The sequence below is a fragment of the Entelurus aequoreus genome, linkage group LG08, assembly GCF_033978785.1.
Source record: "Entelurus aequoreus isolate RoL-2023_Sb linkage group LG08, RoL_Eaeq_v1.1, whole genome shotgun sequence".
NCBI classification, from domain to species: domain Eukaryota; kingdom Metazoa; phylum Chordata; class Actinopteri; order Syngnathiformes; family Syngnathidae; genus Entelurus; species Entelurus aequoreus.
In genome coordinates, this window is record NC_084738.1 from 66977121 (window position 1) to 66996094 (window position 18974).

General features: G+C 36.7%; 2 protein-coding genes across 2 annotated transcripts in view; one reads left to right on the top strand and one right to left on the bottom strand.

Moving 5' to 3' along the window:
• LOC133656213 (NAD(P) transhydrogenase, mitochondrial-like) overlaps positions 1-10267 on the bottom strand; it is a 72275-nt gene extending 62008 nt beyond the window's left edge. Inside the window, exons 1-3 of the mRNA XM_062057124.1 lie at positions 10201-10267; positions 4187-4391; positions 827-1056 (exon numbers count right to left, since the gene is read on the bottom strand). Coding sequence (XP_061913108.1) covers positions 827-1056; positions 4187-4340 — 384 coding nt within the window. The 5' untranslated portion in view covers positions 4341-4391; positions 10201-10267. The remainder of the gene's footprint in view (positions 1-826; positions 1057-4186; positions 4392-10200) is intronic.
• ccdc80l2 (coiled-coil domain containing 80 like 2) overlaps positions 9753-18974 on the top strand; it is a 33980-nt gene continuing 24758 nt past the window's right edge. The window contains exon 1 of the mRNA XM_062057125.1: positions 9753-9885. The gene's annotated coding sequence lies outside the window, so the exon portion shown is untranslated. The remainder of the gene's footprint in view (positions 9886-18974) is intronic.

Sequence of the window (18974 nt, forward strand, 5' to 3'; positions counted from 1 at the left end):
GCTGCGAACCGATCCAGTGAGAGCTGAAGATCCTGGCCAGATGAAGCCATCAGGACTACATCATCTTCAAAAAGCAGAGACCTTATCCTGCAGCCACCAAACCAGATCCCCTCAACGCCTTGACTGCGCCTAGAAATTCTGTCCATAAAAGTTATGAACAGAATCGGTGACAAAGGGCAGCCTTGGCGGAGTCCAACCCTCACTGGAAACGTGTCCGACTTACTGCCGGCCATGCGGACCAAACTCTGACACTGATCATACAGGGAGCGGACCACCACAATCAGACAATTCGATACCCCATACTCTCTGAGCACTCCCCACAGGACTTCCCGAGGGACACGGTCGAATGCCTTCTCCAAGTCCACAAAACACACGTAGACTGGTTGGGCAAACTCCCATGCACCCTCAAGGACCCTGCCGAGAGTATAGAGCTGGTCCACAGTTCCACGACCAGGACGAAAACCACACTGTTCCTCCTGAATCCGAGGTTGGACTATCCGGCGTAGCCTCCTCTCCAGTACACCTGAATAGACCTTACCGGGAAGGCTGAGGAGTGTGATCCCACCATAGTTAGAACACACCCTCCGGTTCCCCTTCTTAAAGAGAGGAACCGTCACCCCGGTCTGCCAATCCAGAGGTACCGCCCCCAATGTCCACGCGATGCTGCAGAGTCTTGTCAACCAAGACGGCCATAATGTAAATAGTTTAAAAACAAAAAAGCAAATACACAGAACATTTGTATTTTTCTTTGTGCTATGGCGCCATCTTTTGGACAAGTTGGCTCACTGTTCCCTTCTGTTTAGACAGAGCTTTCAACCGGGCCTACCTTGACCAGCACATCTGACGCCAGGACATCTTTGAGGTCTTTAATTGCAGCCCCCGCCTGAGAGTACTGCTCATCTGGGAACTTGGAAAAGTCCCCGGCGCCGGACTCCACCACGACATTGAAGCCCTGTTTGATGAGCGCCTGCACGCCGGCGGGCGACAGCGCCACACGCCGCTCGTTCTGGAAGATCTCTTTAGGGACGCCGACTGTGACTTGCTTGTAGGGAATTCCTGGACAGAAGAAGACCACGGCTCAGAGACAGCTTTCACACTCTGAAAAATATTCTTCAGAATATATATTATTCACATACACATACGGATACGTATATATATATATATATATATTAGGGCTGCAACAGCTAATCGATTACATCGATTACCAAAATAGTTGGCGATTAATTTACTCATCGATTCGTTGGAACTATGCTATGCGCATGCGCGGAGGCTTTTTTTAAAAAAATTTTAATGTTTTTTTTTTTGGTTATTTTTGTTTTTGTTTTATAAACCTTTATTTATAAACTGCAACATTTACAAACAGCTGAGAAACAATAATCAAAATAAGTACAAAAACAGTACAAAACAGCGCCAGGGCGGCGGCGAGGCTACGTCTCATGAGGTGGCGTCAATGTAGCCGGGCCGATAAAGCTACATAAATATATTTAGATTTGAGTGACGCTTTAGTATAACTAAACGTTATGAAGGTGCTGGAATATTTCATGCTATTATTCAGAGGCAGCCTAAAATGAATCCTTTATTATTCACAACAGAAACGTGTACAATATCTGATTCAGTTCTGGTGAGTTACATTTCTGTGTTATTATTGGTGTACGCTGCACCCCCAATGTCCACAACATGGTGCCAGTATGCTGTTTTTTTCCAATAAAATACTGGAAAGGATAGAAATGTAGTTTGTCTCTTTTATCCGATTATTAATCGATTAATCGAAGTAATAATAGACAGATTAATCGATTATCAAATTAATCGTTAGTTGCAGCCCTAATATATATATATATAAATATATACACACACACACACACACATATATATTGATTGATCTATACATACTGTATATAGTATATTCTTCAAAATGGTGTCTATGAATATTGATATAAACAAGGTGTGTCTTGCAACAACAAAAGATGGCATTTTTGAATCACTGACAACCATTAAGTAAATAGTTGGATCCTGTGATGCCAGCATTGCACTTATTTTTGTCGAAATATTCCCGCCAACTTCTTATTTTTACTTTCTTATAAAATCCACAAGAAACAGCATCAAGCAGCATATCATGCATAGTTGGATCCTAAGACTGCACCCATATTTGTCCCCTGATATGACAATCTCACACACATTATTTTCATCCTGACAGCAGCATGTCATACACAGTCCCGACTGTTTCCATGACAACGATACAGCAGCATGTCATACACAGTCCCGACTGTTTCCATGACAACGCTATTGAAAGTCCCACGTTCCTCGTGTTACACATGCAGTGGGACAGAAAGCAAACTTCCATACTTTGTCTGCAGATCTGGGAGAACATGGCTGTGGATTATGTAACAGGAAGTGGGTGTGGGAAAGAACACCTGGCAACACAGACAGGTGTGTAACAGGTGTCGGTGCTCCCATGTTGCAGACGACTCATCTACTTTAGTCATGGAGTAATCCATACGTTGCATTTATTCAGCCTCAATGCACATTTTAGGGAAAATAGTTGGAAAAATAAAGTTTTTTGTACTTGCCATAACCTTCTTTACCTTCTGTGACTGTCTTACCTTCTTAGTTCCTTTTTTAATCCCTATATGTTACCTTCTATATTCCTTACTTTACCTTTTATTTGGATACTTTGACCTTTTATTCACTTTTTATTTCGTTGAAATACTTTCTATTGAACTTATTTACCTTTTATTTACCTCTATATAATTTGTTTACCTTCTAGTTAACTTGTTTTACCTTGTTTACCTTTAATTTACCTATATTTAATTTGTTTACCTTCTATTTAACTTATTTTACCTTTTATTTAACTTATTTACCTCTATATATATTTTCTTTTACCTTCTATTTAACTTGTTTTACCTTATATTTACCTTTTATTTACCCTATATTGAATGTGTTTACATTCTATTTAACTTGTTTTACCTTTTATTTGCCTTCTATTACCTTTACCTTTTATTTACCCTATATTGTATCTATATTTAATTTGTTTACCTTCTTTTTAACTTGTTTTACCTTTTATTTACCTTGTATTTACTTTCTATTTACCTTCCTTCTTCAATATTCCTTCTTTAACCCTTTTATTTACCTTACTTTTACTTTAATTTACCTTTTAGTTTTATCTATCTTTTACCTTTTAGTTAACTTTCTTTAGCTTCTATTTTACTAATTTGACCTTTTACATTTCTTATTTTACCTTCTATTTAACTTTTATTTATCTTCTATTAAACTTGTTACCTTCTAGATCCCCTTTTTACCTTCCATTTAACTTATTCACCCTATATTTACCTGTATTTATTTTACCTTCTATTTAACTTGTTTTACCTTTTATTCAACTTATCTAACCTTTTATTTACATTGTCTTTGCCTGGTCTTTTATCTTGTTTTGTCTTCTTTTACCTTCATTTTAACTTATTTACCCTATATTCACCTGTATTTATTTTAACCTTCTATTTAACTTGTTTTGCCTTTTATTTATCTTGTATTTACATTATATCTACCTTTCATCTTCAATATTCCTTCTTTTATTATTATTCTTTTTACCTTTTAGTTTTACTTTACCTTTTAATTATTAATTTGACCTTTTACATGTATTATTTTACCTTCTATTTACCTTCTATTAAACTTATGTTACCTTCTATATCCCTTCTTTTACCTTCTATTTAACTTATTCACCCTATATTCACCTGTATGTATTTATTTTACCTTCTATTTAACTTGTATTACCTTTTATTTACATTCTATTTACCTACGCTTTTACCTTGTTTTGTCTTCTTTTACCTTTAATATCCTTTATTTTTTACCTGCTATTCACCTATTATCTTATTATACCTTCTATATGTCTTCTTTAACCTTTTATTTAACCTTCTCTTACCTTTTATCTTCTATATTCCTTCTTTAACAATGGATTCACCTTTTGCCTTATTTTAACCTCTAACTTATTTGACCTATTTACCTTTTTATTTACTACTTTACCTTCAATTTATCTTCTTTAAACTTCTATTTAACTTATTTCACCTTCTATAGTCCTTATTTTACCTTGTATTTATCTTTGAATAGCAGACTGGTGAGATTGCAAAGAGCAAAGTGGGACAAACAGTAGCAAGATGACACACGACAGGACGGGGTCAGATGTGAAAAACTCTACCTAGACTGGCGCATCTCCCCAGGACTTGATGGGTCCTGAAGAAGCGCACGCAGGCGGTCTTGATGGCGGGGCCGCCGCCTAGTTTGAAGCAGGACGCCCCGCTGAGGATGGGGGCGGAGCATGTGGCTGCAAAGACGCGTACCAGGTGGGCCATGGTGCACCCTCACGCACGGCAGGGGGCTCAGCAGGACAGACGGCTCTCCTCCTGGGGTCCACACAATTATTCAGTCATTACAAGGAAGAATAAATACAAAATAAATAAATACAAAATGAAATAAATAATACAATTGACTGAAAAATAATCAAATGCAATAAATAAAATACAATAAATATATATTTCAAAAAACTATTAAAAAATAAGTAATAACTGGTGAGAGGCGCATTTTATTTACAGAACTTTTTTTTTTGCTTCAATAATGATGTGGTGTGCATGAGAAAGTGCAAAGGGTCATTAAAAAGTAAAATAAAATTAGTCCCTAGAGTATTTCCTGACTTTTTTTGGGATTGTTGAGACCTAAACTGCATGATTTTGTGAAAGCTTTTTCAGAAAGTTGCGGCTTTTTTTTAAAAAAGATAGAAAGAACTTGTGAGTTTATGAATTTGTTTTACGTGTTCTTCTTTAACCTTATATTTACCTTCTAAAAAATGGTTAACTTATTTTACCTTCTGTATACCCTCTTTTACCTTCATTTCAACGTATTTACCCTATATTTACCTGTATGTATTTATTTGACTTCCTATTTAACTTGTTTGACCTTTTATTTACATTCTATTTTCCTTCCTTCTTCAATTGTCTTTCTTTAACCCATTTATTTAACTTACTTTTACTTTAATTTACCTTTTAGTTTTATTTATCCATCTTAAACCTTTTAGTTAACTCCCTTTACCTTCTATTTACTATTTTATCTTATACATTACTTATTTTACCTTCTATTTACTTTTATTTACCTTCTATTAAACTTATTTTACCTTCTATTTAACCTATTCACCCTATATTTACCTGTATGTATTTATTTTAATTCTATTTAACTTGTTTGACCTTTTATTCAACTTATCGAACCTTTTATCTACATTCTATTGACCTTCTTTTGTCTTCTTTTACCTTCAATATCCCTTCTTTTACCTTCTATTCACCTATTATCTTATTTGATCTTCTATATGTCTTCTTTAACCTTTTATGTACCTTCTATTTAACCTTATCTTACCTTATATTTACCTTCTTCTATCTTCTATATTACTTCTTTTACAATGGATTTACCTTTTGCCTTATTTTACCCTCTAACTTATTTGACCTATTTACCTTTTTATTTACTACTTTACCTTCTATTTATCTTCTTTAACCTTCTATTTAACTTATTTCACCTTCTATAGTCCTTATTTTTATTTATTTGTTTCACCTTTAATATACAAATAATTTCAAATAAATATATAAAAAATAACTCAATAATACAAGTTAATTATAAGTACAGATAGTAATAATTAATTACCGGTAGTTGTGATTATAAACAAAAACACCACCAAAGCCTTGTGGTACAATTGTTAGCATTCTGATATTAGCATGCTAGCTCTTTTGCTAAATTTTGCAGGTATAATACACCTTAGCATTTAAAATGTTGTTACTTCACGATTGATACCTGTTAGCATGCTAGCTTTTTTTTTTTCAAGCTAATTGCGTAGGTATACGACTTAGTCATATGTTGGTACTTGATGCAAGCTAAAGTTAGCATCCGAACATTTTAAACACTATGAAACACCTATACCATATATGTTGGTATTTCACTAATGCTCGCTGTAAGCATCTTATTCTTAGCATAATACTGTTAGCATGCCAACTTTTTATTTTTTTAGCTCATTTTATAGGTATAATCCTTAGTCATATGTTGGTACTTGATGCATGCTAACGTTAGCATCCTAACATTTAAAAAGAAATGTTAGGTACACACCTCAGAGTTATATATTTTGGTACTTGACACATTTTACAGTTAGCATTTTAACATGCTAACATTAACAGGTTAGCTTTTTTACACACCTCAGTGCCATATAGTTTGTTATTTCACTAATGCTCGCTGTAAGCATGGTACTGTTTGCATGTTAGCACAATACTGACGGCATGTTAGCTTTTTTAGCTTACTTTGTAAGTATACACCTCAGTCATATGTTGGTACTTGACACATGTTATAGTTAGCATTTTGGCATGCTAATATCAACAGGCTCATTTTCTTATACACCTATTAGCCATATATTTTCTTATTTCCCTAATGCTAACTGTAAGCATGATATTGTTAGCATGTTAGCATAGTACTGTATTCATGCTGTTTTATTTTTCTTTTGGTCATTTTATAAGTATACACAGTCATATTTTGGTACTTGATGCATGCTAATGTTAGTGTCCTAACATTCTTTTAGAGTTATGTATTTTGGTACTTGACACGCTTTATATTTAGCATATGAACATGCTAACATTAACAGGCTAGCTTTTTTTTACACACCTCAGTGTCATATATTTTGGTATTTCACAAACGCTAACTGTAGGCATGTTATTGTTAGCATGTCAGCATAGTACTGTTAGCATGCTAACTATTTTTATAGCTAATTTTGCTTATTTTTTTAATACTTAACGCTATCTGGCCAGCGTGTTAACTGTTAACATATCAGTTCGGCTTTAGCACCAATTTCCACATTTTTCAACAGACGATTAGTAAAGCCTATTCGGAAATCGGGGTTTTCCCTTCAAAAATTCCAAAAATTCCCAGATTTCCCAGAATTCCAGGTTTTCCGGGACATTTTTCCCATTTAAAATGAATTGGCTATTTTTCAAACTTCCACCATTTCCACATTTTTCAACCAACGATTAGTAAAGCTTATACGGGAATTGCGGATTTTCCCTTGACAAATTCCGAAAATTCCCAGAATTCCAGGTTTTCCGGGACATTTTTCCCCTTTAAAATGAATTGGCTATTTTTCAAACTTCCACCATTTCCTCATTTTTCAACCGACGATTAGTAAAGCCTATTCGGGAATCGCGGGTTTTCCCTTGACAAATTCCCAGATTTCCCAGAATTAAAGGTTTTCCGGGACATTTTTCCCATTCAAAATGAATTGTCTATTTTTCAAACTTCCTCCATTTCCACATTTTTCAACCGACGATTAGTAAAGCCTATTCGGGAGTCGCGGATTTTCCCTTGACAAATTCCAAAAATTCCCAGATTTCCCAGAATTCCAGGTTTCCCGGGACATTTTTCCCATTTAAAATGAATTGGCTATTTTTCAAACTTCCACATTTTTCAACCGACGATTATTAAAGCCTATTCGGGAATCACGGGCTTTCCCTTGACAAATTCCAAAAATTCCCAGAATTCCAGGTTTTCCGGGACATTTTTCCCCTTTAAAATGAATTGGCTATTTTTCAAACTTCCACCATTTCAACATTTTTCAACCGACGATTAGTAAAGCCTATTCGGGAGTCGCAGGTTTTCCCTTGACAAATTCCAAAAATTCCCAGATTTCCCAGAATTCCAGGTTTTCCGGGACATTATTCCCCTTTAAAATGAATTGGCTATTTTTCAAACTTCCACCATTTCTACATTTTTCAACCGACGATTAGTAAAGCCTATTTGGGAGTCGCGGGTTTTCCCTTGACAAATTCCAAAAATTCCCAGATTTCCCAGAATTCCAGGTTTTCCGGGACATTTTTCCCATTTAAAATGAATTGGCTATTTTTCAAACTTCCACCAATTCCACATTTTTCAACCGACGATTAGTAAAGCTTATTCAGGAATTGCGGGTTTTCCCTTGACAAATTCAAAAATTCCCAGATTTCCCAGAATTCCAGGTTTTCAGGGACATTATTCCCCTTTAAAATGAATTGGCTATTTTTCAAACTTCCACCATTTCTACATTTTTCAACCGACGATTAGTAAAGCCTATTCGGGAGTCGCGGGTTTTCCCTTGACAAATTCCAAAAATTCCCAGATTTTCCAGAATTCCAGGTTTTCCGGGACATTTTTCCCATTTAAAATGAATTGGCTATTTTTCAAACTTCCACCATTTCTACATTTTTCAACCGACGATTAGTAAAGCTTATTCGGGAATTGCGGGTTTTCCCTTGACAAATTCCAAAAATTCCCAGATTTCCCAGAATTCCAGGTTTTCCGGGACATTATTCTCCTTTAAAATGAATTGGCTATTTTTCAAACTTCCACCATTTCCACATTTTTCAACCGACGATTAGTAAAGCCTATTCGGAAGTCGCGGGTTTTCCCTTGACAAATTCCAAAAATTCCCAGATTTCCCAGAATTCCAGGTTTTCCGGGACATTTTTCCCATTTAAAATGAATTGGCTATTTTTCAAACTTCCACCATTTCCACATTTTTCAACCGACGATTAATAAACTACGTGTGTCGATAAAGTGCTTAATATTTTCTCACTAAATGTAATTGATTTTTTTTTTCCTTTTGACAGAAAAAATACATGTACAGCTTGAAATTGCATACATTTTAAACATTAAAAGTATCCAATATTGCAACAAATATTACAGTATATTACCATACTTTCCAAATATGTTTTTGCATAAGTAAAAATACTTAACTTTACAGCATCTACCTATCAAATTGATAGAAATGACAATACATGTTACATTGTTCTTTACAGCATATTACTGTAAATTGAAAAAAACTACTATAATTGTATTTTTTCTGTTGTCTGATGTGCCAGTTTTTGACTGTAAAATCTACGGTTGTTGTTTGAACTGTGTATTACTGTAAATGTACATTTGTTCTTTCAGTAGAACTGGCTGCTAAGATGTCAGAGTGAAAAAAATAACTTGTACTGTTTTTCCATTCACAATATAATGTTGTAAAACAACAATGTTAATTTAACACAAAAATTGTGGCAACTAAGCTGCCAGCTTTTTCCGTAAAACCCCCCCAAAAACAGTTTTTCCATCTACCGTAAAATTTTGTAATTTTTTTTTTTAAACACTATATTTTACCGTAACATTTTGTAAATGTTAACATTTTACTGTAAAACAAAACAATTTACATAATTAATAATGAAATCCAGAGGCAAATTCATACATTATTCATTGTTACAATGAATTGATTAACGTGGACCCCAACTTTAAACAAGTTGAAAAACTTATTGGGGTGTTACCATTTAGTGGTCAATTGTACGGAATATGTACTGTACTGTGCAATCTACTAATAAAATTTTCAATCAATCAAGCGGCCCTCTGATGGCAGCCATAACTGCCATGTGGCCCTCAATGCTTTATATAGACTTGCATTCATCCCACAATGGGGAAATAGTCTGTGGCCCTCAGTGGAAAAAAGTTTGGGCCCTTGATTGCCATGTCAGAGAGATGACCTTGTTGCCAACTCGGTCATAAATCAATCAAGAGATCAATAAGTCATCAAATAAAAACAATCAAAAACAGGGCAGAAATAGTAGCAAGCGTGCTGCGTTCAAATGCATTTCTAAAAAGTCGTTATCAAACAATTGACCACGTCACCAACGACTCGCCTGACGAGTTTAAATGCTCGGTTTGAACGGCAAGTGTGCTCACTACACCCAATTGTCCTCCTTTTATTGCATATACTAGTGTACTTAAGTATATTTAACAATGAACGCCGCCGTTGTTTTTGTTGTTTCATTCAACAATGGTTCCCAAACGCCACACGAGTGTCATTCAGGCGACCCGGTAAGGGAAAGTAACATGTGTTTAGATTTTTTTTAAATGAAAAAACAACAACAACATGATTCCTCTTGTGTTTTATTCATGTTGGCCGCTATTTTATTTATTTATGTTTTTATCTCCTATGTCCTCTCCAGCTGGAGGGGGGGTGTAGCTAGCATGGCGCTAGCATAGCATGCTAGCCGCGGATAAAGCACATCTGTTTAAGCGTAAATTCAATGAAATACTTCAATTGTTCATCAAAAAACGCATGCACGGCGACGCGATGCACGCCATTAAGTAGAAAAACCACGCAGGTCGACGTCAGATATCAGCACTGACCTTAGCAGGCGCTCCGGTGTCTTTTTTTTTTAGTCTTTGCAGCTCAGGCGAACTTTGTGTCGACCCGGAAGATGTTAGCGGTGGGACAATTAATATTAAATCATATAGTGTTATTAAAAAAAAAGTAATTGTATTCGCTTTATTCATTACACTCCCTATATTAATATATTTGTGGGGCGTATTTCTACACAAATGGTGACAACGAGGCTTCTAACATCATATTTGTATGATTAATAAAACACTGTCTAATCAGCTTTTACAAAAAATAAAAATAATGATAAAATAAATTCACAATGAATTGTACCTCTCCCTCTATGGTAACATTCTAAGAATGAGGACACATTTGCGTTTTTATTTTGTGTTAAAATGTCAGAGATATGCCTTAAAATAACGCACTCGAAACAAAATGAGTTTCTCGTCGTGTCCACTGAGCGGTGCTGTTTCACACTTTGTAGGGGAAAATATGTTTTCTGCTTGTGTCCACTAAGAGGCGCTGTTTCACTGTTTAATACACCAGACACAAACTCAAAGCCTGGGAATAATATGCATTAAAAACACTTGATCGTTTGTATTATTTCCATTTTAACATTACAATACATGTACTGCATGTCTTTTAAACTTTAATATTACCGAATGATGCAAAATATTATATCACACATTCCAAAACATTTTTTGATCAAATAAAAAAAAATGCTTGACTTATGATTTAGTGGTTTAGTTTAGTGTCATGGTGGTTAGTTGGGTCAAATGTTTAGTGATTTAGTTTAGTGTCACGGTGGTTGGTTTGGTGATTTAGTTTAGTGTCATGGTCGTTAGTTTGATGATATAGTTTAGTGTCATAGTGGTTAGTTTGGTTAAATGTTTAGTGATTTAGTTTAGTGTCATGGTGGTTGGTTTGGTGATTAAGTTTAGTGTCATGGTCGTTAGTTTGGTGATTTAGTTTAATGTCATAGTGGTTAGTTTGGTTAAATGTTTAGTGATTTAGTTTAGTGTCATGGTGGCTAATTTGATGATTTAGTTTAGTGTCATGGTGGCTAATTTGGTGATTTAGTTTGGTGTCATGGTGGCTACTTTGATGAAATATTTACTGATTTAATTTAGTGTCATGGTGGTTAGTTTAGTGATTTAGTTTAGTGTCATGGTTTTTAGTTTGGTGATTTAGTTTAGTGTCATGGTGGTTAATTTAGTGATTTAGTTTAGTGTCATGGTTTTTAGTTTGGTGATTTAGTTTAGTGTCATGGTGGTTAGTTTAGTGATTTAGTTTAGTGTCATGGTGGAATGTTTAGTTATTTAGTTTAGTGTCACGTGGTTAGTTTGGTGATTTAGTTTAGTGTCATAGTGGTTGGTTTGGTGAAATGTTTAGTGATTTAGTTTAGTGTCATGGTGGTTAGTTTGGTGATTTAGTTTAGTGTCATGGTGGTTAGATTGGTTATTTAGTTTAGTGTCATGGTGGTTAGTTTGGTTATTTAGTTTAGTGTCATAGTGGTTTGTTTGGTGATTTAGTTTAGTGTCATGGTGGTTAGTTTGGTGAAATGTTTAGTGATTTAGTTTAGTGTCCTGGTGGTTAGTTTAGTGTCATGGTGGTTAGTTTGGTGATTTAGTTTGGTGTCATGGTGGCTACTTTGGTGAAATATTTACTGATTTAGTTTAGTGTCATGGTGGTTAGTTTAGTGATTTAGTTTAGTGTCATGGTTTTTAGTTTGGTGATTTAGTTTAGTGTCATGGTGGCTAATTTGGTGATTTAGTTTGGTGTCATGGTGGCTACTTTGGTGAAATATTTACTGATTTAGTTTAGTGTCATGGTGGTTAGTTTAGTGATTTAGTTTAGTGTCATGGTTTTTAGCTTGGTGATTTAGTTTAGTGTCATGGTGGTTAATTTAGTGATTTAGTTTAGTGTCATGGTTTTTAGTGATTTAGTTTAGTGTCATGGTGGGTAGTTTAGTGATTTAGTTTAGTGTCATGGTGAAATGTTTAGTGATTTAGTTTAGTGTCACGGTGGTTAGTTTGGTGATTTAGTTTAGTGTCATAGTGTAGTTTGGTCAAATGTTTAGTGATTTAGTTTAGTGTCATGGTGGTTAGTTTGGTGAAATGTTTAGTGATTTAGTTTAGTGTCCTGGTGGTTAGTTTAGTCTCATGGTGGTTAGTTTAGTGTCATAGTGGTTAATTTAGTGTCATGGTGGTTAGTTTAGTGAAATGTTTAGTGATTTAGTTTAGTGTCCTGGTGGTTAGTTTAGTGTCATGGTGGTTAGTTTAGTGTCATAGTTGTTAGTTTAGTGTCATGGTGGTTAGTTTGGTAAAATGTTTAGTGATTTAGTTTAGTGTCATGGTGGTTAGTTTAGTGTCATGGTGGTTAGTTTGGTGATTTAGTTTGGTGTCATGGTGGCTACTTTGGTGAAATATTTACTGATTTAGTTTAGTGTCATGGTGGTTAGTTTAGTGATTTAGTTTAGTGTCATGGTTTTTAGTTTGGTGATTTAGTTTAGTGTCATGGTGGCTAATTTGGTGATTTAGTTTGGTGTCATGGTGGCTACTTTGGTGAAATATTTACTGATTTAGTTTAGTGTCATGGTGGTTAGTTTAGTGATTTAGTTTAGTGTCATGGTTTTTAGTTTGGTGATTTAGTTTAGTGTCAAGGTGGTTAATTTAGTGATTTAGTTTAGTGTCATGGTTTTTAGTGATTTAGTTTAGTGTCATGGTGGTTAGTTTAGTGATTTAGTTTAGTGCCATGGTGGTTAGTTTAGTGATTTAGTTTAGTGTCACGGTGAAATGTTTAGTGATTTAGTTTAGTGTCACGGTGGTTAGTTTGGTGATTTAGTTTAGTGTCATAGTTTGGTCAAATGTTTAGTGATTTAGTTTAGTGTCATGGTGGTTAGTTTGGTGAAATGTTTAGTGATTTAGTTTAGTGTCCTGGTGGTTGGTTTAGTCTCATGGTGGTTAGTTTAGTGTCATAGTGGTTAATTTAGTGTCATGGTGGTTAGTTTAGTGAAATGTTTAGTGATTTAGTTTAGTGTCCTGGTGGTTAGTTTAGTGTCCTGGTGGTTAGTTTAGTGTCATGGTGGTTAGTTTAGTGTCATGGTGGTTAGCTTGGTGAAATGTTTAGTGATTTAGTTGAGTGTCCTGTTGGTTAGTTTAGTGTCATGGTGGTTAGTTTAGTGTCATAGTGGTTAATTTAGTGTCATGGTGGTTAGTTTAGTGTCATGGTGGTTAGTTTGGTGAAATGTTTAGTGATTTAGTTTAGTGTCATGGTGGTTAGTTTAGTGCAGTGGTTCTTAACCTGGTTTGGATGGAACCCTAGGGGTTTGGTGAGTCGGGCTCAGGGGTTCGGCGGAGGTCAAGACACACCCGACTCATCGTGTAAATAAAAACTTCTCCCTATCGGCGTATTACGGATACGACAACAGCAGAAGTCAGACTGATTTGCAGGTGTGTCATTTGTTGTGAGTTTATGCACTGTGTTGGTTTTGTTGTTTGAACAAGGTGATGTTCATGCACGCTTCATTTTGTGCACCAGTAATAAAACATGGTAACACTTTAGTATGGGGAACATATTCACCATTAATTACTTGCTTATTAACATGCAAATTAGTAACATATTGGCTCTTAACTAGTCATTATTAAGTACTTATTAATGCCTTATTCGGCATGGCCTCATTATAACCCTAACCCTCTAACCCTGGCCCTAACCCTCTAACCCTAACCCTAACCCTAACCAAATAACTCTAAATTAAGTCTTTGTTACTTAGAATATGTTCCCCATACTAAAGTGTTACCAAAAACATATAACTTTGTCTTGAATTTAAAAAAAAACAACATTTAATTTGTCACTAAAGAAGGGTTGGGTGAATGCGCATATGAAACTGCTGGGGTTCGCTACCTCCAACAAGGTTAAGAACTGCTGGTCTAGATGGTAAAAAGGAGTAAAAAGTGAGTCCACTTGTGTTAAACTGAAAGTAGAGAATTGTTGATCTCCTACACAGAGTGAAGTTAGCGGGTGTGTTATGGTTTCTCTCCAACACTTATGGTCTCTCTCCAACACTTATGGTGTCTCTCCAACACTTATGGTCTCTCTCCAACACTTATGGTGTCTCTCCAACACTTATGGTGTCTCGCCAACACTTATGGTCTCTCTCCAACACTTATGGTGTCTCTCCAACACTTATGGTGTCTCTCCAACACTTATGGTGTCTCTCCAACACTTATGGTCTCTCTCCAACACTTACGGCCTTCTTTCATCTCCGTAATATCGCTAAAATTCGTTCCATCTTGTCCACTAGCGACGCTGAGATCATTATTCATGCGTTCGTTACGTCTCGTCTCGATTACTGTAACGTATTATTTTCGGGCCTCCCTATGTCTAGCATTAAAAGATTACAGTTGGTACAAAATGCGGCTGCAAGGCTTTTGACAAAAACAAGAAAGTTTGATCATATTACGCCTATACTGGCTCACTTGCACTGGCTTCCTGTGCACTTAAGATGCGACTTTAAGGTTTTACTACTTACGTATAAAATATTACACGGTTTAGCTCCAGCCTATCTCGCCGATTGTATTGTACCATATGTCCCGACAAGAAATCTGCGTTCAAAGAACTCCGGCTTATTAGTGATTCCCAGAGCCAAAAAAAAGTCTGCGGGCTATAGAGCGTTTTCTATTCGGGCTCCAGTACTCTGGAATGCCCTCCCGGTAACAGTTAGAGATGCTACCTCAGTAGAAGCATTTAAGTCCCATCTTAAAACTCATTTGTATAATCTAGCCTTTAAATAGACCCCCCCTTTTTTAGACCAGTTGATCTGCCGTTTCTTTTCTTCTCTCCTCTTCTCCCCTGTCCCTTGCGAGGGGGAGTCGCATAGGTCCGGTGGCCATGGATGAAGTGCTGGCTGTCCAGAGCCGGGACCCCGGGTGGACCACTAGCCTGTGCATCGGTTGGGGACATCTCTGCGCTGCTGACCCGTCTCCGCTCGGGATGGTTTCCTGTTGGCCCCGCTGTGGACTGGACTCCCGCTGATGTGTTGGATCCACTGTGGACTGGACTTTCACAATGTTATGTCAGACCCACTCGACATCCGTTGCTTTCGGTCTCCCCTAGAGGGGGGGGGTTACCCACATATGCGGTCCTCTCCAAGGTTTCTCATAGTCATTCACCGACGTCCCACTGGGGTGAGTTTTTCCTTGCCCGTATGTGGGCTCTGTACCGAGGATGTCGTTGTGGCTTGTACAGCCCTTTGAGACACTTGTGATTTAGGGCTATATAAATAAACATTGATTGATTGATTGATTGATGGTGTCTCTCCAACACTTATGGTGTCTCTCCAACACTTATGGTCTCTCTCCAACACTTATGGTCTCTCTCCAACACTTATGGTGTCTCTCCAACACTTATGGTGTCTCTACAACACTTATGGTCTCTCTCCAACACGTATGGTCTCTCTCCAACACTTATGGTGTCTCTCCAACACTTATGGTGTCTCTCCAACACTTATGGTCTCTCTCCAACACTTATGGTGTCTCTCCAACACTTATGGTCTCTCTCCAACACTTACGGTGTCTCTCCAACACTTATGGTCTCTCTCCAACACTTATGGTCTCTCTCCAACACTTATGGTCTCTCTCCAACACTTATGGTGTCTCTACAACACTTATGGTCTCTCTCCAACACTTATGGTCTCTCTCCAACACTTATGGTGTCTCTCCAACACTTATGGTGTCTCACCAACACTTATGGTGTCTCTCCAACACTTATGGTCTCTCTCCAACACTTATGGTGTCTCTCCAACACTTATGGTGTCTCTCCAACACTTATGGTCTCTCTCCAACACTTATGGTGTCTCTCCAACACTTATGGTGTCTCTCCAACACTTATGGTCTCTCTCCAACACTTATGGTCTCTCTCCAACACTTATGGTGTCTCTCCAACACTTATGGTGTCTCTCCAACACTTATGGTGTCTCTCCATCACTTATGGTGTCTCACCAACACTTATGGTGTCTCTCCAACACTTATGGTGTCTCTCCAACACTTATGGTGTCTCTCCAACACTTATGGTCTCTCTCCAACACTTATGGTGTCTCTCCAACACTTATGGTGTCTCTCCAACACTTATGGTGTCCCTCCAACACTTATGGTGTCTCTCCAACACTTATGGTCTCTCTCCAACACTTATGGTGTCTCTCCAACACTTATGGTGTCTCTCCAACACTTATGGTGTCTCTCCAACACTTATGGTGTCTCTCCAACACTTATGGTCTCTCTCCAACACTTATGGTGTCTCTCCAACACTTATGGTGTCTCTCCAACACTTATGGTCTCTCTCCAACACTTATGGTGTCTCTCCAACACTTATGGTGTCTCTCCAACACTTATGGTGTCTCTCCAACACTTACGGTCTCTCTCCAACACTTATGGTGTCTCTCCAACACTTATGGTCTCTCTCCAACACTTATGGTCTCTCTCCAACACTTACGGTCTCTCTCCAACACTTATGGTGTCTCTCCAACACTTATGGTCTCTCTCCAACACTTATGGTGTCTCACCAACACTTATGGTCTCTCTCCAACACTTATGGTCTCTCTCCAACACTTATGGTGTCTCTCCAACACTTATGGTCTCTCTCCAACACTTATGGTGTCTCTCCAACACTTATGGTGTCTCTCCAACACTTATGGTCTCTCTCCAACACTTATGGTGTCTCTCCAACACTTATGGTGTCTCTCCAACACTTATGGTCTCTCTCCAACACTTATGGTGTCTCGCCAACACTTATGGTCTCTCTCCAACACTTATGGTCTCTCTCCAACACTTATGGTGTCTCTCCAACACTTATGGTCTCTCTCCAACACTTATGGTGTCTCTCCAACACTTATGGTCTCTCTCCAACACTTATGGTGTCTCACCAACACTTATGGTCTCTCTCCAACACTTATGGTGTCTCTCCAACACGTATGGTCTCTCTCCAACACTTATGGTGTCTCTCCAACACTTATGGTGTCTCTCCAACACTTATGGTGTCTCTCCAACACTTATGGTCTCTCTCCAACACTTATGGTCTCTCTCCAACACTTATGGTGTCTCTCCAACACTTATGGTCTCTCTCCAACACTTATGGTGTCTCCTCTGAGACTTGTTCCTTGTGAGGAATACATTGGTTTTTACTTGCCTTCCACCGGCCGTTCCCTGCATTCCAAAGTCAACTTCACTTTATTATAGGAAAAGTGAAGAGTTTGGGAACAACAGCAACTCAGTCACCAAGTGGTAGGCCACGTAAACTGACAGAGAGGTCAGCATAGTGCAAAGACTTTCTGCACAGTCAGTTGCCACAGAGCCCCAAACTTCATGTGACCCTCCAATTAGCCCACGTACAGTACGCAGAGAGCTTCATGGAATGGGTTTCCATGGCCGAGCAGCTGCATCTAAGCCATACACCACCAAGTCCCCACTGGACTGTAGAGCAGTGGAGACGCCTTCTCTGGACTGATGAATCACACTTTTCCATCTGGCAATCTGATGGACCAGTCTGGGTTTGGAGGTTGCCAGGAGAACGCTACATTTCAGACTGCATGGTGCCGAGTGTGAAATTTGGTAGAGGAGGAATTATGGTGTGGGGTTGGCTTTCCTAGTAGTTGGGCTCGGCCCCTTAGTTCCAGTGAAAGAAACTTTGAATGCTCCAGGATACCAAAACATTTTGGACAACTCCATGCTCCCAAACTTGTGGGAACAGTTTGGAGCGGGCCCCTTCCTCTTCCAACATGACTGTGCACCAGTGCACAAAGCCAGGTCCATAAAGACATGGATGACAGAGTCTGGTGGGGATGAACTTGACTGGCCTGCACAGAGTCCTGACCTGAACCCGATAGAACACCTTTGGGATGAATTAGAACGGAGACTGAGAGCCAGGCCTTCTCCACCAACATCAGTGTGTGACCTCACCAATGCGCTTTAGGAAGAATGGTGGAAAATCCCTATAAACACACTCTGCAACCTATATATATATATATATATATATATATATATATATATATATATATATATATATATATATATATATATATATATATATATATATATATATATATATATATATATATATATATATATATATATATATATATATATATATATATATATATATATATATATGTATATATCATTATTTAGCACATGTCACTTTACAACCTATATATATATGTGACATTATTTAGCACACATCAATCTACAACCTATATATATATATATATATATATATATATATATATATATATATATATATATATATATATATATATATATATATATATATATATATATATATGACATTATTTAGCACACATCACTCTACAACCTATATATATATATGTGACATTATTTAGCACACATCACTCTGCAACCTATATATATATATATGACATTATTTAGCACACGTCACTTTACAACCTATATATATATATATATATATATATATATATATATATATATATGACATTATTTAGCACACATCACTCTACAACATATATATGTATATATATATATATATATATATATATATATATATATATATATATATATATATATATATATATATATATATATATATATATATATATATATATATATATATATATATATATATATATATATATGACATTATTTAGCACACATCACTCTACAACCTATATATATATATGTGACATTATTTAGCACACATCACTCTACAACCTATATATATACATATATATATATATATATATATATATATATATATATATATATATATATATATA